This window comes from Dipodomys merriami, unplaced genomic scaffold (assembly GCF_024711535.1).
Source record: "Dipodomys merriami isolate MVZ:Mamm:240054 unplaced genomic scaffold, mDipMer1.0.p SCAF_19, whole genome shotgun sequence".
In the NCBI taxonomy this organism is placed as follows: Eukaryota; Metazoa; Chordata; class Mammalia; order Rodentia; family Heteromyidae; genus Dipodomys; species Dipodomys merriami.
This window is the reverse complement of record NW_027203270.1, coordinates 7,963,260-7,986,069: the sequence shown is the minus strand read 5'-3', so window position 1 is coordinate 7,986,069 and position 22,810 is coordinate 7,963,260. Positions and strand designations below refer to the sequence as shown.

At 39.7% G+C, this 22,810-nt stretch overlaps 1 protein-coding gene across 2 annotated transcripts in view; it reads left to right on the top strand.

The window, feature by feature from the left end:
- The first annotated feature begins 697 nt into the window (after positions 1 to 697).
- Heatr6 (HEAT repeat containing 6) overlaps positions 698 to 22,810 on the top strand; it is a 34,191-nt gene continuing 12,078 nt past the window's right edge. The window contains exons 1-10 of one of the 2 annotated variants that reach the window (XM_070027167.1): positions 698 to 935; positions 3,416 to 3,523; positions 6,028 to 6,168; positions 7,058 to 7,173; positions 8,741 to 8,855; positions 11,343 to 11,444; positions 13,265 to 13,393; positions 15,676 to 15,980; positions 16,876 to 17,053; positions 22,087 to 22,293. In XM_070027167.1, coding sequence (XP_069883268.1) covers positions 714 to 935; positions 3,416 to 3,523; positions 6,028 to 6,168; positions 7,058 to 7,173; positions 8,741 to 8,855; positions 11,343 to 11,444; positions 13,265 to 13,393; positions 15,676 to 15,980; positions 16,876 to 17,053; positions 22,087 to 22,293 — 1,623 coding nt within the window. In that variant the 5' untranslated portion in view covers positions 698 to 713. Of the gene's footprint in view, positions 936 to 3,415; positions 3,595 to 6,027; positions 6,169 to 7,057; positions 7,174 to 8,740; positions 8,856 to 11,342; positions 11,445 to 13,264; positions 13,394 to 15,675; positions 15,981 to 16,875; positions 17,054 to 22,086; positions 22,294 to 22,810 lie in introns of both variants that reach the window. The other variant, XM_070027166.1, reaches the window with a different exon arrangement.

Below are 22,810 nucleotides of genomic sequence, written 5' to 3'. Positions count from 1 at the left end.
TGTCACTCGCTCTCTGCTTCCTGGTTGTTTCCCATTGCTATAATATTATGCTCACCTTAGGAGCCTAAGCAATGGATTCAGCTAACCAGGGACTGAATCCTCTGAACCAAAACCAGACCTTTCCTCCTTTACGTTGTTTTTCCTCATAGTAACAATAAAGCTACTGGGGTGATGGTGAATTTGAAGAAAATACGACATTCGTGGAGTACTTTCTATGCAGCAAAGATTTCCACATGCATTATCTGGTTTAGTCTTACAACCACCTTTTGATTGTTCAGCACCACTACTTCACATGACATTTTGAGTTTTGGGGAAATTAAGTAATGTGCTCAAGCAGATAAGTGAGTGATGTGTCTGGGGCTGGGGGGTCATCAAGGGCTCTGATGTGGTGTGAAGGGCAGAAGGCAGTCAGAGATCTAGCAGTTTCGGCCATTGCCATCCCCAGCAGGAATCAATGTCAGCCCTGCCTCAACAAACAACTTTTTCGGACAGGAAAAAAAAAACCAAACACAGGACTCAGGTATTCGCCAGACCTAGGAGAGATGGGCAGCAAAAGCTACCCAGCGAATTTCACAGGGCATTTAAAGAAGACCATCTTCAAACCCCTCCGCAGGCCTTTCTGGTCCCTATAAGGAACTTCCGGAAGTAGCGAGCAACGCCCCTAAGGGATGCCCCGGAAGTAATTCCCAGTGACTTTTACAGCAGGGAAAAACATGGCGGCGGTGCAGGTTGCTGGTTCGCTGCCGTGTGGGCAGCCGCCGCCTTTGTCTCCGCGGGAGCCGCCCGCTGATCAGATCAGTGGGTTCCGCCGCCTGGCGGCCAGGCTGCGCGCCCTGCGCCCGGATGACAGTAGCTCCGCCCGCACTGAGATCCACTTGCTCTTCGATCAGCTCATCTCCGAGAACTACAGCGAAAGCACCGGCGTGGACCCCGAGGTAGGCGGCCTGCGGCGAGAGGCCCGCCGCGCCATCTGTCCTGTCCCCACCCCCTTCCCTCGAGCCCCGCCCCAGGTCCGGCCCCGCCCACCGGCCCTCGAGCCACGTCCCCTGCCCCAGGCGCCCCCCGCCCATCAAACCTCGAACCCCGCCCTCTGCAATGGCTTTCTCGGTCTTGGCCCCGCCCCTCGATTCGGCCCCGCCCATCCGCTCTCCCCCACCCATCCACCTTCGACCGGTCCTTACAATAGCCTGGCCCTCGAGCCCCGCCCACTGCCCTGGCCCCGCCCTTCGGCCTTAGCGCCGCCTCTTCAGCCCTGGCCCCCACCCCTCGATCCTCGAGCCAGGGCTGCGTTCCTAGGCACTCGAGCCGCGCCCGCCTCGCCGGCCTGGGCCCCATCCTTTGGGCCCTCCCGCTCTTGTTTCTCCTCGCAGGAGAAGACTCAGTTTCCACCAGCACCCACCCACACGAAGTCCCAAGCTGTCTGTCTTGCCCTAGTGCCACCTTCTCGGCTCTCCTCCATCTAGAAGACCCAACTTGGTGAATTCCTCAGTGGTCATCTCCCGTCCCACCTTTCCCCCGACCCCACGCCCGAAATGCACCTATGCATCCAAAAGACATTTGTAGATGGCATTTTATCATGACAGCTTACTAAGCACTGGACTTTACCATGACCGATTCAAGGAAATCTTAGGACGTGGAGATCAGAACACCAGTTCTCACTAATGGGAACACTGGAGCTCATTAAGATCCCTTTGTTGGCTGAGCTAGAATTGGAGCTTAAGGGTATCACAATGTCCCGTATTTTCTGTTCTTCCAAACTAGCTCCTTCCCCTCTGCCTCTTTAGAGGACCTTTTCACTGTCTGAGTAATCTTATTCGTACTCACCAGGCCCTGCATATCATTTACTTAATTTCCTTAAGTCTTGAGCCAGTCACTCCACCTACTTCTGGGGTTCACTTAAGTGGGGTTCACTTACTCAGCCATAAAAGTTCCTAAAAATGAATACACTATTTCCACACACTTTATCCCCAAGCCTTCTTCCGAGCTATCTCAAACATGTTTCTCTTAATGTGTCTTCTCTCTTTTCCCATTGTCAGTATCCTGGGCAAGATGACCGCTACCAGGATATTCCACCACCGTTCTCATTTCTTAATCCAGTCCTTCCTCCAGACCATTCTTTGCTACCAGAATTTATCTTTCCTTGTTGTTTTTTTTCATCTGACTATAAACGTAAAGATCTAATCTGGCAAGATCTTCAATGTATATTGGTAAACAGTTGAAGCCAGTAGCAAAACAATTCATATAGTATGAGAATAATTTGGGGTTCCAGGAGGGAAGGGCATTATAAAGTGTATGTTTATATATGAAAAAAAAAAAGATCCAGAAGAGTAATAGGGTACTTCATTAAGGGTTTGGTGGGATAAAGGAAGAAGCAAGAGAAAGTTTTGATTTATTTGTGTACTTCGATGTTTTTGAGGTAAAAATGTCTCTCCTGTCACCTCCTTTGTGTCCTGTGTGCAGTCATTCAGAACTTGCTGCTCCTCAAGCACCTGTGGCTGTTTCTCATCTCCATTCATTCCCATTGTGTACATTTACAGTAGGTTTTTGGTGCCCTGTCTGTATGGCAGAGTTCTATCCATCCTTCACATCATTCCAGATTTTGCTTTAAAAAAAAAAATCACCTCCCTGCTGGATGTGCTGTAGAAGGATTGTGAGTTCAAGGCCTACCCAGTTAAAGTTCAGGAGACCTTATCTCAAAAAAGAAAACAAAAGACCTAGAGATAAAACTCTAGTGGTGAGCCCTTGCCTAGCTTGTTCAAGGCCCTGAAACAGGCCATTCCACTGATCCTCCCTAATTGCTAGTTCCTCATTGAGTTTATACTGAATACTTTCAACACTTAATTTACTTTATTATTTATGTGCTTGTCTCACTCATTCTTTGAGGTTCAGGAAAATGTTTCGTCTTTGGAGCCAGTGCTCAGGACTTTGTATTCTGTAAAAGTCAATGTATAAATGGTGTGATTTGCAAATCGTTTTCTCCCTCCCCCTCCCAATGTATTTTTCCCTAATTTTACTTAAGATTAATATAAATGTCATTGCTGATTTTCCCTATGTTGTTAAAAGTGTACTTTTTGGTATTTTTAGCCTCAGCATGCTAGAAATCTTTCTTTGGTTATTCATTTGTACTGTCTATGCATGATGTCAACTAGAAACTCTGGAGCTGTTAGCTTGAGAAAAATTCAGTTGGTTCTTTTCCTTCATTTTAGCACATCTTATTTTTGTGCTGCTATTTTATCTCCCTCCCCAATCCTGAGATTTCCTGCCTTAATTTTTATTCAGATGACATCTTCTCCCATTATTAGGTGTGCTATTTAATTTTCCTATTTGGCCAGGTCCTGGGGGGGATGGGGGTCTTCACCTACCTTATAGGTACATTACCATTGCTTTGTCTTTTTTCTTTTCTTTTTTTAAATAGGATGTCACTGCTCTTCTTGTTCAAGCTTGCCGACTTGTGCCTCTTAATCAGAATCATCTTGTCAGCAAAGTGTCTCAGCTGATTCACCATTTGCTTAACACATTACAGGTAATAAGATATATGTGACTTCAGGACTCATGAAATCTGAGAATAATTGCCTTTGAGATACTACATGTGTGGTAAGTATTAGGCTAGATGCTAGAAAAAGCAAATGTTTTGGGCTAGGGGTATAACTCAGTGGTAGAGCCTTTGCTTAGGACATTTGTGCCCTGTATTTGATTCCCAACAAAACACATACACAAATGCCTTAAATAAGAATATATTAAAACAAAAAAAAAGAACAACAAAAAAGAATATATTTAAACAACCTTTATTGGTAGTTCACATCTGTAGTCCTAGCCACTCAGGAGGCTGAGACTTGGAGGACTATGATTTAAAGCTAAACTTATGTAAAGACTCCATCTCTAATTATCCAGCAAAAAATCAAGCTGGAGGCCTGGATTAAGAAGTATAATGCCAGCTCATGACTGGCATTTTACCAGGCAACCCAAGCAAACTTCAGGCTCTGAGATCAGGCCCAAGAACCAGCTTCCTCTAGCCTCTCTCCTGTCATAAGATGACTGCCTCAATTTAGGCTTCTATTAATATTATTATTATTATTATTATTATTATTATTATTATTATTATTATTATTATTGTGCCTGTCCTGGGGCTTGAGCTCAGGGTCAGGCACTATCTCTGAGCTTTTTGTGCTCTAGATAATGCACTACCACTTGAGCCACAGCTCCATTTTCAGCTTTTTTTTTTTTTTTGAAGTGGGCAATTAATTGGCAATAGGAGCCTCATGAGCTGACTTTGAACCACAATCCTCAGATTTCAGCCTCCTGAGGACCTAGGACAGGTATGAGCCACCAATGCCTGGCTCAATTCTAGATTTCTCATAAAAAATAATGCTAAGCAAAGAACCATTTATTTTGTGTCTCTTTTATCTAAGAATAAGAAAACTTGCTGGGTGCTGGTGGATCACACCTATAATCCTAGTTACTCAGCAGGCTGAGATCTGAGAATTGCAGTTTGAAGCCAGTCTGGCAGACAAATCTGAAACACTTATCAATGACAAAAAACTGGAGGTGGACACCTGGTTTGAGTGGTAAAACTCCAGCCATGAGGTAGTAAGAGTGGAAAGCCTGGAGTTCAAACCCCAGTGCTGGTAACAGAGAGAGAGAGAGAGAGAGAGAGAGAGAGAGAGAGAGAGAGAGAGGTCCCATAGATTGTCCAGCAGATTTCCCTAATAGGCTGCTGGAGAGATATGATGAATACTTCTGAACCAGTTTCTGAACAGGAGAATGAATGGCTTAAACCAGTGGTTTCAACCTTGACTGCACAGTAGCATCAACTGGAGAGCTTAACCTCCCCCAAACAATTACTGTGTGCAGCCAGAATGCCTTCAGCTCCTAACACTTGATATTTTGGATTGGACAATTCTGTTATATCTGATGTTGTCTTGTGCATTGTAGGACATCCTTGTCTCTGTCTGTCGGATGCCAGTAGCATCCTTTCAATTTGACACTCACAGATGTCTATAGACATTGCCAAATGTTCCCAGGGGTCATGATTGTCCCAGGTTGAGAACCACTGTCTTAGGCTAATTAGGACTTGTGGTTGTTATGTGGGAGAGAGAGAGATGCCAAAAACAAACCCAGAACTCAGTCCTCAGGAAAGAAGATGTATGTTGTAGGTAACTGGCAGTATCTGCTACCTGAGATGAGGCTGATTTTAAGTTTAGAATGTTTCTTATCAATGTAAGATGGTTTCAGATGTTTGCTGTTCTCACATGTGATGTTTCATATCACTAACAGAAAGCTTCTTGATCACTTGTGGCCCCAACTTTCTCTCATTTGTTGAATTTATTTCAAATGTTCATAAAATGGTACTTAGGTTATTCTAATGTATCTCAAGATTGTAAACTCCATGAAGGAAGAAATATGTCATCACTCATTGTATTCCCCACACTATACTAAAGACTAGAGACATGGCCTCTGTAGGTCCCGAGTTCAAATCATATTACTTCCAAAACCAGATATTGTTGCTATTTCAAAGATACATTCATTTACTGTGTATTTGTTGAGCGATTACTATGAATCAGGAAATTTAGTTGAATTAAGACATTTCAGTGGGTTGAGTATTATGTCTCTATTTACAGCTGCCAATTTCTGGTTAATTTAAGGAAAAGTTGGAAGGACTTGACCAAGTTCTGTTTTGAATGGAGGGACCAAAGGGGAAGAAGTGAGGGAGTCCCTGGGGCAGGGAGAAGGCCTCTATCTTGGTCAAATTTTGGAACTCATCATTTTGACACACAAAAAAAACAGATATGTATGGAAGTGGCGCTGTGGCTCAAGCGGTAGAGCACTTGCCTTGAGCTGAAGAGCTGAGGGACAGCGCCCAGGCCCAGAGTTCAAGCCCCATGACCGAAAAAAAAAAAAATTAAGTATAAATTAAAAAAAAACAGATATGTACACAATACACAGCTTGATTCAGGAAAGCATATGTGTTATAAAAGGGTGAAAATGTTTTTGAAAGCTAAGTCACCTCTATTTTTCCTCTGTCTATAGGTGATTGTAGATGAACAGAACTTGGATTTCCTATTGGCGTATACTATTTCAGCTATCCACCAATGTAGTTCCTGGACACACATGAAAATTCTTCAAGCCTTGGCAGCTCTGGTGTACTGCAATGGCTCAAAATGTCAAAAGGTAATTGAAACTATGTCCTGACTTTGCTTTGAAAAGATAACAGCACAGGCTTTGGAACCAACAGACCTTGCTCAGATTTCTATCCTGGCAGCGAATGGATGTATATATCTATGAGTAATGTTCATGAACCCCTCTGAGCTTTGTTTCCTCATGTGTCAAAGAATTGCTCTGAGGATGAATTGACAGAATCTTTGTAAAGTGCTTGGTACTCCCTCACTACTAAAAATTATTATCATTACCCATCGTACATGCATTATTGTCTATCACTAGATCCTTCCTGCAGTTTTTTGGCATGTTTTTGCTGTCTAAAAGATTTACTGGCTGGGAATGTGGGTTAGTGGAAAAGTGCTTGCCTAGCCTGCGTGAAGCCCTGGGTTCGATTCTTTAGTTCCACATAAACTGAAAAAGCCAGAAGGGGTGCTTTGGCTCAAGTGGTAGAATGTTAGCCTTGAGCAAAAGAAGCTCAGGGACAGTGCCCAAGCCCTGAGTTCAAGCCCCAGGACTTGCAAAAAAAAAAAAGATTTACTTAATAGCTTTTTTTTTTTTTTAAGAAGAAGAAAAGAAGAAAAAAACAAAAGCAGGTTTATTTGGTTTTTGAAAAGCCCATATTTCCTACTCACCCACAAGTTATTTAACCAAATTGTATTCACCTTAACTTTAAAAAATAAAAATAGCCAAAAAGAAAGCCAAGTGGCAATAATACTCTTGGGTATTATTATTTGACAGAAACCAGCCATAGGTCCTACTTGTGGTGTAACATTTTCTCCTTATGAATAGCTAATCTTTTGAGGTATATATCTGCTCTTTAGTTAAAAAATAAAATGTGTTTAACAAATAGTATTTTTCAAGACACTTTTATTAGATTAACAGTGCTGTTGTTTTGTTTTAGTACCTCCCAGACTTGCTAGGCAAGACTGGCCTCTTGACAAAGTTGAGTGACTTGGCTCAATCTGATGCTGAAGTCAGGAGAGCTGCAGTACATTGCATGGCCAACTTATGTCTCAGGTATGTAGACCCCATCAGGTCCCCAATAGTAAGAAGATAGGACCTCTCTTAGGTAGGCTCTTTGCAGGTTGCCATGTCTGTCTGAAGCCACAACCTGTGTAGAAAAATAATCTACTTTATGCTAGGCTTGGCAACACATGAGATAGTTCCTGTACTTGGGAGGCTGAGGTAGGAGGATCTCAAGTTGCAGTCTGGGCTACATAGTGAGATGAGACTTTGTCTTAAAAACATAAAGAAAAGAAGAATCCTATCTTGCATTTCCCTGTCATCTCTTAAGTCATTTATATTATTTTTTGTGCCAGTCCTAGGACTTAAACTTAAGGCCTGGGTACTGTCCATGAGCTTTTGTGCATTCTACCTACCACATGAGCTACAGGCTCCACTTCTGGCTTTTTGGTGGTTAATTGGAGATAAGAGTCTTATAGACTTTCCTGCCGTGGCTAGTTTTGAACCCCAATCCTTAGATTTTAGTCTCCTGAATAGCTAGTATTATAGGCCCGAGCCATCTGTGGCTAAAATTGTTTGTTTTTAATTTTTAAAAAGCTTATCAAGAAATAGAAGGTGAAAGCTTATCAAGAAATGAGTGTGCTGGGTGCTAGTGGCTCACACCTATAATCCTAGGTACTTGAGAGACTGAGATCTGAGGATTACATTTGGAGGCTCTTATCTCCAATTAACCAGCAAAATATATATACATATATATATATATATGTGTGTGTATATATATATATATATATATTTTTTTTTTTTTTTTTGGTCCGGTCGTGGGGCCTGAACTCTGGGCTTGGGCGCTGTCCCTCAGCTCTTCAGCTCAAAGTTAGCACTCTACCATTTGAGCCACAGTGCCACTTCCAGCTTTTTTCATTTTGCTTATGTGGTGCTGAGGAATCAAACCCAGGGCCTCAGGCATGCAAGGCAAGCGCTCTACCACTGAGCCACCTTCCCAGCCCCCAGCAAAAATATTTGAAGTAGAGTTTGCCTCTAGTGGTAGAGTACCAGCTATGATCAAGAAAACCTAGTGAGGGTACAAGGTCCCTGGGTTCAAGCCACACTACCAGCAGAAAGAAAGAGAGAGAAAAGCAGGCACAGTGGCTCATGCCTACTCAGGAAGCTGAGATCTGAGGATCGCGGTTCAAAGCCAGCCCAGGCAGGAAAGTCCGTGAGAATATTATCTCCAGTTACCTACCAGAAAACTGGAAGGGCACCTTGGCTCAAAGTGATAGAGCGCAAGCCTTGAGTGAAAAAGCTTAGGGACAGTGAGTGCCCAGGCCCAGAGTTCAAGTTCCACAACCAACAACAACAATACAAAAAAACTTTGTCTTTTTTCAAACTTGTTCCACTAGAAACTTCTTGGGCATCTCCCTATAGAAACCATTCTTCCTTCTTCCTATTTAAGCCTGAGCCTGTGTATGAGTAACTAATTAGCCAAAGTGCAGTTTTCCACAGTAAAGCAGTAGTTAGATTATATCTCAACTCTATTAGTTTGTATTATTATTTTAAATTCTTATGCTTTGGGGAATGCCATTTCAAAGTAGTTAGTTTGAGTTGTTTTCTCTGTGTGTTTTAGTGTGCCTGGACAGCCATATTTGGAGGAATCCTACCAAAATATTTGTTTCCAAGCCTTCTTGACCACTTTACAGTCTCCAAAATCATCTGACATGGATGATATAACATTTTGTTTGGTAGGTGGTACTATGATCTTATCAAATGTTACAGGCATGTCTACAAGCAGGAGAAGAATAGAGGCTGATACCACACAGCTGAATTTTACTCATAGGTGAATTTGCATGCATAGTGGAAGTCATATCTGATCTTCGCGTTTAAATGACAAGAAACTGCTTTTTATTCATTTATTTTGCTTTGATTAAAACATTTTTTTTGGTTTGTTTGTTTTGTTTTTGTCAGTTGTGGGGCCTGAACTCTGGGCTTGGGCACTGTCTCTCAGCTCTTCAGCTCAAGGCTAGCACTCTACCACTTAAGCCACAGTACCACTTCTGTTTTTTTCTGCTTATGTAGTACTGAGGAATCGAATCCAGGGCCTCATGCATGCAAGGCAAGCACTCTACCACTGAGTCACCTTCCCAGCCCTAAAATATTTTTAATAGTGTAAGTTTTTGAAAAAGAAAAAAGCCTGGAGTCAACTGGCTTATGCCTGTAATCCTAGCTGAGATCTGAGGCTAATGGATGGTTCAAAGCCAGCCTGGGCAGAAGACTCCATGAAACTATTGCCTCCAATTAATCACACACACACACACACACAGACTCCATGAAACTATTGCCTCCAATTAATCACACACACACACCAATTAATCACACACACACATACACACACACATACACACACAGACTCCATGAAACTATTGCCTTCAATTAATCACACACACACACACGCGCACACGCATGCACACACGCACACACGCACACACACACACACACACACACACACACACACACACACACACAGAAATGGAACTGTGGCTCAAGTGGGAAAGCACTAGCCTTGAGCAGCACCAGCCCCTGATTTCAGGCCCCAGGACTAGTACACAAGGAAAAAAAAAAAAAAAAAGAGGGAGAAAAAGTCCGCCTTAATTTTTTTTTCCCTCCTAAGTATAAAAACAATAGAGTTTTAGGCTAGTAACTAATTTTAAACATAAAAGGAAAGAAACTGTATTTCAACAATATCTGCACTATTTTATTTCTTTAATAAAATTTCATACAAATGACCATTTCTTAACATTTAAAGGTTTAAATAAAGCTCTTTTTAGTTCCCTGCTCAGCTCTAACCTTAGAGGACAATTCATTCTCAGTCCTTCAGATTATTTTTCTATATATGAATGAACACATTTATTGTTTTCATATGGAATCATATTTGATACAGTTTTGCAGCTTTTGGAGGTTTTAAATTGCAGTGTCTTTAAGGTATCTTTTCTATTAATATATCTCATGCTTTCTAACTGCTAAAACTTAGACAAGTTATTTAATGACTTGGTACCTCCATGAAGTACTTCTACTTCATCATAGGATTCCTTCTTTTTTTTTTAATTGTAAAGGTGATATACAGAGGGGTTACACTTACATAAGTAAGGTCATGACATCATAGGATTCTTATGAGGAGAATATGAAGTAAGGCTTTAAAGTATTTGACAAGGGCTGGGAAGTATAGCTTAAGTGGGAGAGTACCTGCCTAGCAAGCATGAGACCTTGGGTTAAAAATCCCAGTACCATCAGCAAAAAAAGTGCTTGACACAACACCTACTATTATTAGTATTAAATTTCACATTTAGTAGAGGGCTAGCTTCCTATATAATCACTGTCATAATCCTAATAATAGACGAAAAGTAATCTTCTCTTCACTGTTTCCACTATTTCAAATAGGACGATAGTTCACATTCTGCCCTGTGGGGAACACTGAAGGACAGAGTTCTAGACATGAGATTGCTGAGTTACAGTAGCAATGTTGACAGAATTTCCTGCCAGAGCACATTTTTATCATTTAGCTTCCTCTGGCATCTATGCCTCTGTGTATAAGAGCCTCCAATCACTTATTATAGAGCTGTCCACTTCTGTTCTCTGCTGCCACTTTTGCCATTCCATTCTTCCAGTCCACTATCCCATTCTATTCTACCCACTGTCTCACTGTCTTCTCCTTTGTTTTTTGTTTTTGTTCACCAGTTGCACATACTGGTTTATAAGTGTGTCAATCTAGTAAGATCATTAAAAGTACTCTTCTCTAGAAAATAACTCACTGTGGTTCATCAGTTCTGTAGTCATCCTCTGCTTTGTGTGGTTGAGAAGGGTTGTTCATAATCTAGCGAGAGGCTTTCTTCTTTGTAGTAACAAAAGGTTGATCCTTAGACAACCAAATTTTATCTGCCTTTTTTTTTTTTTGGTGATGATCCTGGGGTTTGAACTCAGAGCCTGAGCACTATCTTTGAACTTTTGTATTCAAGAGTAGCACTCTACCACTTGAGTTACAGCTCTACTTCCCCTTTTGGGGAGCTTAGTTGGAGATAAGAGTTTTATGGACTTTCCTGCCTGGGCTAGTTTTGAATTTTGATCCTCAGATCTCAAGCAATAGACTTTTGAACTAGGACTAACTAGGATTACAGGAGTCAGCACACATCACCTGACATGTTTTGCCTTTTAACTTGCTCTTTTTCCTCTTCTAGTTGTTACAAAGTGCATTGAAGGGCATACAGTCACTCCTCAATGGTGGGAAGATGAAACTGACACAAACTGATGAACTTGGAGCTCTTTTAGCTGTGCTAAAGGTAAGTAGAGTTTCCATTACAATCAGTGGTTTTTCTACTTCTTTCCCAGACATGAGGACCACTTCATATCATTGTTCTAAGGCTAGACTTAAGGTATTGAAAATTCATATATATACATATATATGAATTCATATATATATGTATTACTTATATATATTTAAGAGAATATACCAAATAAGATGCTTATAGTCAAGAATACTTAGAATTAATAACAGAAAATAAGTAAGCAATAAACATATCAAGCTGTGCACCAGTGGCTCATGCCTATGATCCTAGCTGCTTGTGAGACTGAGGATGTTGAGCTCATAACTGCAGATCAGCCCAGGCTGAAAGTACAAGATTCCCCTTCTCAGTGAAGAGCTGGATGAGGTGGTGATGCCTATTCTCCTAGCTACTGGGATGCCTAACATAGGTGGATCACACCCAGTGTGTGCCTGCGTAGGAAGCAAGAATCTATCTCAAAATTAATGAGCAAAAATCATAGCTGGAAGTATGGGTGGCTCAGCAGTAAAGGTGCCTGCTTTAGCAAGTATTGGCTTCTGTGTTTATACTTTCTATATACTTCAGAGAACACATTCAGAGCACTCGGTCCAAAGGGAGGAAAAGGAGAAAGCTTTTTACCAGATATGGCAACTATACTGATACTCATGAATGAATAATAGTACAGAAGTGGAAAGTTTCTTCCTGAGGGGCCAAAGGTGCATAAACACAGAATAATAATAACAGAGAAGTATAAAGTATAATACTTTATATAAAGTATGAAGTACACTTCATACTTTAGCAAGTATGAAGCCCTGAGTTCAAACAGCAATACTGCCAAAAATGATTGATTGAATGAATAAATAAATGTATCAGTAATTTTAAATTGCATCTGAACCTTAGGAGGGAATAGCTTGTAGGATATAATCTGTAAATTGTTTAACTGTAGATTATATTGACCCTACTTTTACTTGTTTCTACTGAGAAGAAAAGCCAGGGTTTCTCCTTGGCATTTCCTTCATACAGTAGGCCAGCTGATCAAGGCTCATGTGAGCAGGCTGCCCTTGTTAGCTTCTGAGCTGCTAGGCAGCAGGGAATTTAAATCTCCTCTGTGGGGTCTCCAATTCAGCCAGGTAAGAGTAAGAAGCTTTGTGCTCACTTCAAGTCAATGCCATGGCTGACAATCATGATTAAAAGTTTGACTCTTTCCTTTTGCCATTTCTCCTAATCCCCAAACAGAGACAGATATCTATATCTGAAGATAGGTAACAAAATAAAAATGTAACGTGGTTTATAAGATTATAGATAGATAAAATAACAGGATAAAAGGGAGTGGATACAATAGTTATAAATATACTTAAAACCATATCCAATCTAAAGTGGCCAACCAGATCTAGCTGGTGGCTAGATGAAATTAAGCTCTTTTTTAAGCCCTTGAAAGTTCATTCAAGAGATCTATTTTTCCTTACTAGGTTTGACTTTTGTGGGTTGTGTTTTGAGTCAGGGTCTCACTAGAGTTCAGGTTGGTCTTGAACTTGCTATGTAGCCCACCCTGACCTCTAACTCACTATCATTCTGCCTCCAAGCCACAGTGCTGATTACAGGTGTGCTTTATCATACCTGGCCTTTATTTATTTATTTTTTTTTGTGGCAGTACTGCCATTTGAATTTAGGGTCTTGCATTTGCTAGGCAAGTGTTCTATCATTTGAGCCAAGCCCTTTAACAGTCTTTTAAACACTAACCTGTCTTGTGTTCTGATTGAGAACATAGAACATGCTAAATAAATATGTTTTGTGATTTGTTTTATGTGTGTGTGTGTGTGTGTCTGTGTCACTCTTAGAAAGCCATGTTTCATGGACTCCCTGGACTAAACATAGAGATGCCCACAGTGTTATACCCAACTCCACTTCCTCAGTATGATGGACGACCGCCTCAGCAATCAGAATCTAGTCCTGCTCGGCCAACTATGGTACATTTACTCTGTAGAGATTTAAGTTGCGGAGTGTTTTGAATAGCTCTGTGTATGTATTTTCCATAATTTGTATTACTACTACTACTACTACTACTCCCACTTCAAATTTGATTTCAATTCAGTATACTTAATGCAGGAGTAAATTTATGAGACTGCTAAAATACCAGTTAAAACACTATGCCTCTCAGTTGAGATCTAAGCAAGTAACATCTACAAAAATGAGCATTAACTTTACATCCAAGGCCGAGCATCCTTACCCCTAGACTTCTGAAGACCAAGAAGGATCAACAAACTTCTAAAATGGATTGGCCAATAAATATTTTAAGTCTCTGACACACTACCAACCCTGTCATCATAGTGTAGAAGCATCTAGAGAGACACTGTAGCATGTAATGGGCCTGGCTGTGTTCTAGTAAAGCTTCATTTATAGAAACAGGTCGTTGGCCAAGCTACATTTGGCCTCTAGACTGTATTTTAGCCACTCTTCTGTAAACCAGGAGACACTTTTCCTATTAACCAACTCATCAGCTCCAGACACATTAATCATACTTCTCGGCCTTTTCAGCCAGCTGCCATCTCCCTCAGGTTTCTGAGAGTGAATCTGGAGAGTTACAAATGTGTAGCCAAGGTTTTACATCCAAAAAAATGTAATACCTGACTAAAAATGCTTAAAATAGGAATTCTTATGATTTATTCGGTTCTTATCAAACATCTGCTGTATCTCAGACATTGTGCTAATAAGCATTAAGGATACTGGGATGGACAATTCTTCAGAGTGTAGAGAGAGGCAAAGATGGATAAAGAAATAATTACAATGCAATATCATTTCATTCATCAAAACATTCACAGAGTCTTCAGAGAACACATTCAGAGCACTTGGTCCAAAGGGATGAAAAGGAGAAAGCTTTTTACAAGATGTCCTAGCTACACTGAGACTCAAGAATGAATAATAGTACAGAAGTGGCAAGTTTCTTCCTGAGGGGCCAAAGGTGCATAAACACAGAATAAGAATGTGTGTAATGTTTCCTCCCATTTTGGGTTGTTGGTTTTGTTTCTGGAAATGGACCACAGGGCTTTGCACATGCTGGGTAGCTATGCTACTATTGAGCTGCATTTCCTAGCTACGATGAAACTTATTTTTAAAACCTGAAAGGGCATCTGATGCCTATAATCTCCATCCTTAGAGGTTGAGGTAGAAAGATACTGAGTTCAATACAAGCCTAGTCCTACCAGTCTCAGAAAACAAAACAAAATGAAAAACCTCACAGGTCAAGATGGATAATTGATTTGACCACATTTTATATCCTTGGGTAAAAATTTAGTATGCTTTTATTCTCAGAACACTTTTTATGTAATGTTGGGTATGTAAAAGGATGAGGAATAAAGATATAATCTACTTACAAAATAAAAAGAATGTGTGTAAGCTTGTATGTCATCTAGTACAACTAGAGTTTCAGGTAGAGTTTCTGGGATCTCCTGCTGTATGCTGTGGCTGTTTATCTTGTTGGCCATGGAAGAATGTCATCTATCAGAATGTTGTGATCAGATTGCATCTTAGATAAGCTAACTGAGTAGCAAGTCTGAGGGTCTGGGTCTGAGCTAACCTAAGTGCTCCAGGGTAGAAGAGATGTGAGCCTTTCTTTAGACTAGCTAGAGACTTTGAGGGTATGGAGGAAGGCTCAAGTTCCAAAGGCATTTGAATGTCAGAAAGAAGTAGGAGAAAAGAAACTGATTTTTACTTCATATTGCTACTACGTAGCCCCACAGCCCCACAGCCATGCATTATGCATAGTGGTTACTGGCTCCAGTGCATGCCTCTAGAGGGATCCTAGTTATCTTATTTGTAAGAACTGAGAAAATAGATACTTGAGTTCTTTTCCCTAGGCCTTAATTTTCTTGTGAAGGCTGACTGTTTTCACTACAATCAGACAAAGTCCCTTGTATTAACCTTATACTCATAGATGAGAAAGGTCAAACTCAAAGAAGTATTTGCCTAGAGTCACTAAGGTAGAATTTAAACACAAGCCACAAGTTTTTGTCTATCCCAGGGCCTTTATTTCTTTTTTTCTTACAGTCCAGTAGAAGTCATGTAAGTACTTAGCATTGTGCCTGAGACAAAAGATATCAAACAGCACTTTTTTCTTGTCTCCTCTTTTGCTTCTTCAGTTTCTCTGTTGGGAACATAGTTAAATCACTTGCAAATGAGGAAGTGCTAGAATTCAGTTAAAAGTTATTTTGGAATAGCTATCATATATGTCTTCTTTTGCTCCTAAAATCAGAATAAAAAGAAAAAACACAAAGCAAAAGCAAAGAAAGCCCAGCAAGGAGATGAAGAAGAGGAAGAGGAAGAATCCAATGGAGAAATGGAAGCAGCCTCAGGCACCAGCTCCAGCAGAGTGAGCACAGGTGGTAGGGATGCGGTGTGTCCCTCCTCCCAGGGCTTCCAGAGTTTGCCTGCAAATGGAAGTGGAGCTGGAAGGAGAGAGCAAGTCTCCTCACCCTTCGCTTCTTCCACTTGGAAAAGAATCAGTAGTAGTGAGTCTGACTATTCTGACACAGAAGGAGGCATCCAATGTAAAATGAGGTAGTAATGTTTTATATTTTTACACCTGATATTCTAAGTTGCATGTGTTTTATAATTGCTTAAAAACTGACTGCCAAGGATGATTGGACTTGAAGATTTTCAGTTATGTGGAACTTTGCATTACTTGGTCTTGATCTATGCATTTGAGAGAGAGAAAGAGAAAGAGAGAATGTTTCTCTAAGTCTTTCCTTCACGTTTTTGGTCTTGTTAAGCACTACTTGTCTTCGAAGTAAGCTCAGAAATTATATTTTCTGGGAAACTTTTTCAACTCCCATTCTTGTTTTGGTTTAAGGACACCCCCCCAACTGCAGCAGGACCCCTACCCTCCCTACCCCCCCCCCCCGTGATCCTTTGACTTACCTCTGCCATAACACTATTCACTGCCATTCCAAAGCTTGTCCAGGGCAGGGGCTTTGTTTATGTCTGTCCTCCTCAATATAATGCCTGTGTGGCACTCACCTAAAGGCATTTAGCGGATATGTTGTTGAGTAGATGAATGGATACTCTTCCGTATTTCATATCTAGTACTAGTTCCCTATCATCAAAATGTTGCCTCCTTATTAGCTAGCTTGTGGTTTTTGTCTTCCTATACCATGTTATAGGGCTATAGCATAGCTCAGGTGTTAGAACATTTATTTACCTAGTAAACACACAGCCTTGAGTTCAATCCCTAGTAACCCCCTAAACCAAAACTTATTTCATAAGCAGATTACCTAAACATGTTCTGATGATATTTTGAAAAATTATTTTTTAAAGATCATGGTAATGTCTTTAGGTATTATTGATGTTTAATTTTTCAGTGTGTAACGAAATAAATAAATGTCATGTTTGTATTTTTTTAAAAAGAAAAGAAAACGCTTAAAAACGTTTTTCTCTCTTATTTTGGTTGTGAAAGGTCCTATCAAGCCAAAGTTCGCCAAGGAGCACTAGCTTGTTTTCTTTCTACTATAAAATCAATAGAAAAAAAAGTTCTTTATGGCTACTGGTCAGCCTTTGTCCCTGATACACCTGAGCTTGGAAGCCCACAGTCTGTATCCTTAATGACGCTTATATTAAAAGATCCTTCTCCAAAGGTAAGAATATTTATGCTCTAATATTTGTAAATTTACATGTCTTTTTTTTTTCCCTCCTCTCTGCCTTATCGGATCTTATGTGCCCTTATTGATTGTGAGAACCATTGGCTAGGCAGGAGGAGAGTAGGAAACAGGCTTCATCAGTACCATAGGGAAGAAGATCCTAGAGGTTGCTTCAGGCTTGCTTGAAGCCTGAGCACCTGAGTTATAACTTCATTGTCCTTGAACTCCTCTAAAATAGCTGTGCTTTGCTTCCTTTTATGAAAATATTGTTTGGTTGCCATGATATTTCTGATAGGAAAAATCATCAGAAATGGCTTAAACAACTCAATGAAATATTATGGTACTTAACTGTTTATAATTGATGTCTAGGCTTAGAAAAATGTTCATAAAGTTTTGTGAAGACACAGGCCATAGAATTGTATATTCAATAGGATTCCAAAATGCTTTTTTCTTTCAATTTTTCCAAATTTTATTAAATCATACATAATAGGGCTGGGAAGGTGGCTCAGTGGTAGAGCGCTTGCCTTGCATGCATGAGGCCCTGGGTTCGATTCCCCAGCACCACATAAGCAAAAAGAAAAAAAAAAAAAGCCAGAAGTGGCTCTGTGGCTCAAGTCATAGAGCACTACCCTTGAGCTGAAGAGCTGAGGGACAGCACCCAGGCCCAGAGTTCAGGCCCCACAACCCAAAATAATAAAATAAATAAATAAATAAAATAAAATCTTAAAAAAAATAAAATAAATCATACATAATAAATATTTATCTATTTTAATGAGAAAAGCTTTTAGAAAAGAAGAGAAAATAGTTTGGCAGTCTTAAATAGCTACAGCAAGATAGCCCTCACAACTATCTCCCTCTGCTTAGATATGTTAATTTCTCTCTGGAAGTTAACTTCTTAACCAAGTAAGGAAATTTGTCTTGCTATTAAGAGTCCTCTTTCAAGAATGAATATTAGGCTGGGAATGTGGCTTAGTGGTGGAGTGCTTGCCCAGTATGCATGAAGTCCTGGGTTCAATTCCTCGGTACCACATAAACAGAAAAAGCTAGAAGTGGCACTGTGGCTCAGGTGGTAGAGTGCTAGCCTTGAGCAAAAGAAGCTCAGGGACAATGCCCAGGCCTTGAGTTCAAGCCCCAGGACTGAAAAAAAAAAAAGAATGAATATTAAAAAGTCACACTGAATGGAATCTGGGTGTCCTCAAGTAGTCCAGCTACTCACCAAAAGTGAATTATTAGGCCAATAATATATCCCTGTTTTTGAGATTTTTTTCCTTAAAAGAGTAGATTAGAACACAATAGATTAGAACACCCTATGATCATCTTGAATGGTTAATTACTACATAAGAAAACTTCTGAGTGACCTTTTAAATGCTTAAGTTAGTGTTAATTACACACACACACACACACACACACACACACACACACACACACACACCACACACACACACACACACAATCTTGTGGTATGCTACATGTGTTGAAGAGGAATAGCAAACGTAACATGGTAGACTAGGGGTGTAGCTATGTGGTAGAATACTTGCCTAGCATGTGCAAGACTACCTACGGGTTCTATATCCCAGTATCAGACATACAAAAAAGATGTAACCTGACTAATGTAAGAATTTCTGCTATATAATTTCCTCAGGTGTTATAAAGGCATTTTGTAGAGATCTATCTAGGCTTTAGTCTAAAGAAAAACTGTAGGGCAGATCTTCCTCATGGTTCTGTCAGAATTATACTGCTTTTCAAATTCCATGCTGATTTTTTTTAACTTCTCTTTTAGATAGCTATGAAAGGTAGAAACAAATAAAAATTCATACCATAGTATAATTTGAAAAGAGAATGAGAAGGTTATAATTTTTAACTTATGAAGTAGCAGGTAACCAGGTTTTCTTTTATATGGTCACCCAGGAGTAAATAACTTGTTGCATGACTCCAACTCTGAAAGCCCAGACACAGTGTTAAAGACCTCCACTTAGCCAATACCAACTTTCGGGGTGTGATCCAATAAAATGAACTCGAAAACATGTAAATAATAACTAATATGGAGTCTGGGGGTGTACTCAGTGGTAGAGTTCTTGCCTAGTATGCGCAAGACCTTGGGTTGAATCTCTTTTGCGACAGAAAGAATTGGTATACTTACAGAAAATGAAGAAAACAGTCTGGTGGCCTGGTTTGATCCTCAACAGTCCACACTCCCAGAAGGGACTTTTAATCACACTTCCAAAAGCATTCTGAGATCATATGCACAGAAAATGGAAAAAATGAAAATAAATGAGCTACCTCGGCAAACATTTCTGCTAGACTCTAAAATCAAAGCAAAAATAGAAAAGGACCTTTCTGTTTTATTAGCTTTAGACAAGCCCTCATATCTAAGAAGGTGAAACTGTACACTGTACCCTCTGAGACTTATAATTGCAGAGTCATCCAGGATTGCAAACAATCAAACAGTAAAATGCAATCAACAAATAAGCTCTCTGGAGAGTTATACCTATTATGATTTGCTTGTGCATCCAGGATTTCTGCTGCAAGTGCTGATCAGAATGGTAAACAGGATATTAAGTACTAATAAAAGAACAAATGAAGCAAGACTTGAACCAAAATCAATATCACAAACAATAACTTTAGAATAAAGGTTATTAAACAGTACTTAAAGGAGATTAGCTATGAAAAGTATAATGTTAGATGGCACCTAATTTCTATGTAGATTTTATACTGAAGTAGGGAACAAAATAACAAATTTCAATCTGTGATAAAAATGGATGTTTCCCCCTTAGGGTTCCACAGTTAATTGAACTAAAATTGTTTGACTTTTTGAATATCAGTTCATTTCTTTCCACAATTTGATTTTTAATTTTGTCTGGTTTGTGAGCCTTTGGGATTGTGATTTTTAATTACCTTCTAAAGAAATGAAGTTTTAGCGTAACATCTGTTTTTTTCAATGCACATCAACCATCAGTCAGCAGTTGGCAAACAATGGTCTATAAACTAAATCTAGCCTGCTACCTATTTTTGCATGACCTGTAAGCTAGGAGTGGCTTTTACACTTTAAATAGTTTTTTAATTATAGAAAAATGAGTAGAATTTCATGACATAAAAAATACATGGACTTAATTATTGATGTCATTGTCTGTTTTGTTGGAACATAGCCACATTTATTCTTTTGTATAGTGTCTGTATTATTAGAGTAGAGTATGACAGTACCTTGAAAATTACTTTACCTTGAGCAAAAGAAGCTGAGGGACAGTGCCCAGGACCTGAGTTCAAGCCCCGAGACTTGACAGAGACTCTGTAACCTGTAAACTCCAATGTAGGCCATGTACTACTGCAGAAAGAGTGCCAGCTGCCCCATCTGTGTCTTAGACCATGTTTGTGGTATTGCTCTTTCCACTAATACAGCTTCCTAATGCAGTCAGATTCCTCACCTAAGTGATTATGCTTAGTTTTGCAGATTCATTGAGTCTCTATTCAGAGAAGAAATCTTTAGACTTCAGGACTCACTTGATTGATGATTTGGTTATTCAATGATAATGTGGTTAACGTTCTCTAGAAAAACATTTTCTTTCCAAACTCAATTATTCCTCATGTTGAGTAAATATGTAGTTTAGATCCTTGAATTGTAATGTTGATTCCATAGCTCATGCCTATAATCTTAGCTAGTCCCGAGGCTGAGATCTGAGGATCACAGTTTTAAACCAGCCCAGGCAGGAAAGTCTATGAGATTCTTATCTCCAATAAACTACTCAGAAAACTAGTGCTGTGGCTGTAGTGGTAGAGTGCTAGCCTGGAGCAGCTCAGGAACAGTGTTCAGGTCCCAAGCTCAACCCTCATGACTGACAAAATAAATACGTAAATAAAACTAAAAGAATTGATCCAGGAAGTGGCACTGTAGCTCAAGTGGTAGAGCACTCGCCTTGAGCTGAAGAGCTGAGGGACAGCGCTCAGGCCCAGAGTTCAAGCCCCACTACCAACAACAACAAAAAATTGATCCAAAGGGCTGGGAATGTGGTTCAGTGGCATGCCTTGCATGCATGAAGCCCTGGATTCAATTCCTCAGCACCACATAAACAGAAAAAATCAGCATTGGCGCCGTGGCTCAAGTGGTAGAGCTCTATCCTTGAGCTGAAGAGCTGAGGGACAATGCCCAGGCCCAGAGTTCAAGCCCCAGGACCGGGAAAAAAAAAATTGACCCAAAGATTTTTTAACTAGTATTTTTAAGTGAATTGGTTAAAGAAGATACAATATTATTCCATATTAATAGTCCAGTATTTGTTACATATATTCCATTATAGTTAAATTGGCTTTCTTGTTATTCTTTGTTTCATTTCTGATTTTTAGTACCACAAAATCATCTGAGTACCTATATATAGAGAGAGATTTTCACAAAGAAAACCTTGATGCAGTAACACTTTTCCTTGCTTACAGATCAGCCTGTGACAGAGCTGTACCTTGTTTTTTCCGTCTCTAAGAATACATTTAATGGTACTTCTTTCTTTATCAAACATACTTACTACAAGCTGCAATATTTTCTACACCTAAGAATGTTGCCAAATGTTGGGTGTAGTGATGCCTGCCAGATGGTTGCACACAAAGGCCCAAATGTTCTGCTTTACTTTGAGCACTCATGTTTCAAACAGAATATTTAGCAGAATGTTCTCAGGAACTTTGATAGGAAACAGACAAGATATCTGTGATCTAAAAAGATAATTCTGTCTTTTTAGTTTGCTTTAGATATCTACTCCTTAAATTATTCTCATAGTTATGATTTAAAGGGTTTTGCTGTGGTCTAACTTAAATTTATGCCTCACTTTAAGAAAACGAAGCAACAATAATATGATTTAAGTTTTTTGTGTTTTTTTTTTCCAAGTATGGGGTACAAATGTCCCAGTTCTTAGCTGCATTCAGAACTTAATTCTATGGCCTTTATTTTCCTAATTAAGATGATTCTAATTATGTTGAAAAATATATATGGGAAGAAGAGAATCTGTCTTCTGATTTTTAACTCACCAGTAGAAATTATCCTGAAATTTCAGACACGTGCCTGTGCTCTGCAAGTTTTATCTGCCATCTTGGAAAGCTCAAAGCAATTTCTTTCTGTTGCGGAAGATACCAGTGACCACCGAAGGGCTTTCACTCCCTTTTCTGTAATGATTGCTTCCAGCATTAGGGAGTTGCACAGATGTCTTTTGCTGGCTTTGGTAGCAGAGTCATCTTCCCAGACCTTAACTCGGATAATTAAGGTAAATGTTCCAGGTTCCTGTGGGTTTCAGAGAGGGTTTTTCTGTTTCAATTTTTATGTAATATTTTGCATAGTCCAAGTAGCTCAATCTAATAACAGAATTAAGTAATAGTTTTATTTGAAAGTCCATGTCCTATAATCTCTGTATGTCTACATGATTTATTAAAATGCTTTTAATAACACTTTATAATACTACTACTTTTGTGTTAAGGTACCAGTATAGTAAGTCTTAAACAAATATTATTTTTTCAAAAGATACAAAAAGAAAAAGACCAATTTTTATTTAGCATAAAAACCTTTTAAATTAAATGTTTAAAATGTTGTATCTTTGCTGGGCACTGGCAGCTCACGCCTGTAATCCTAGCTACTCAGGAGGCTGAGGATCGTGGTTCAAAGCCAGCCTGGGCAGGAAAGTCCATGAGAATCTTTTATCTTCAGATAACCACCAGAAAACCAGAAATGGAACTGTTGCTCAAAACGGTAGAGCACTTGCCTTGAGCAGAAAAGCTCAGGGACAG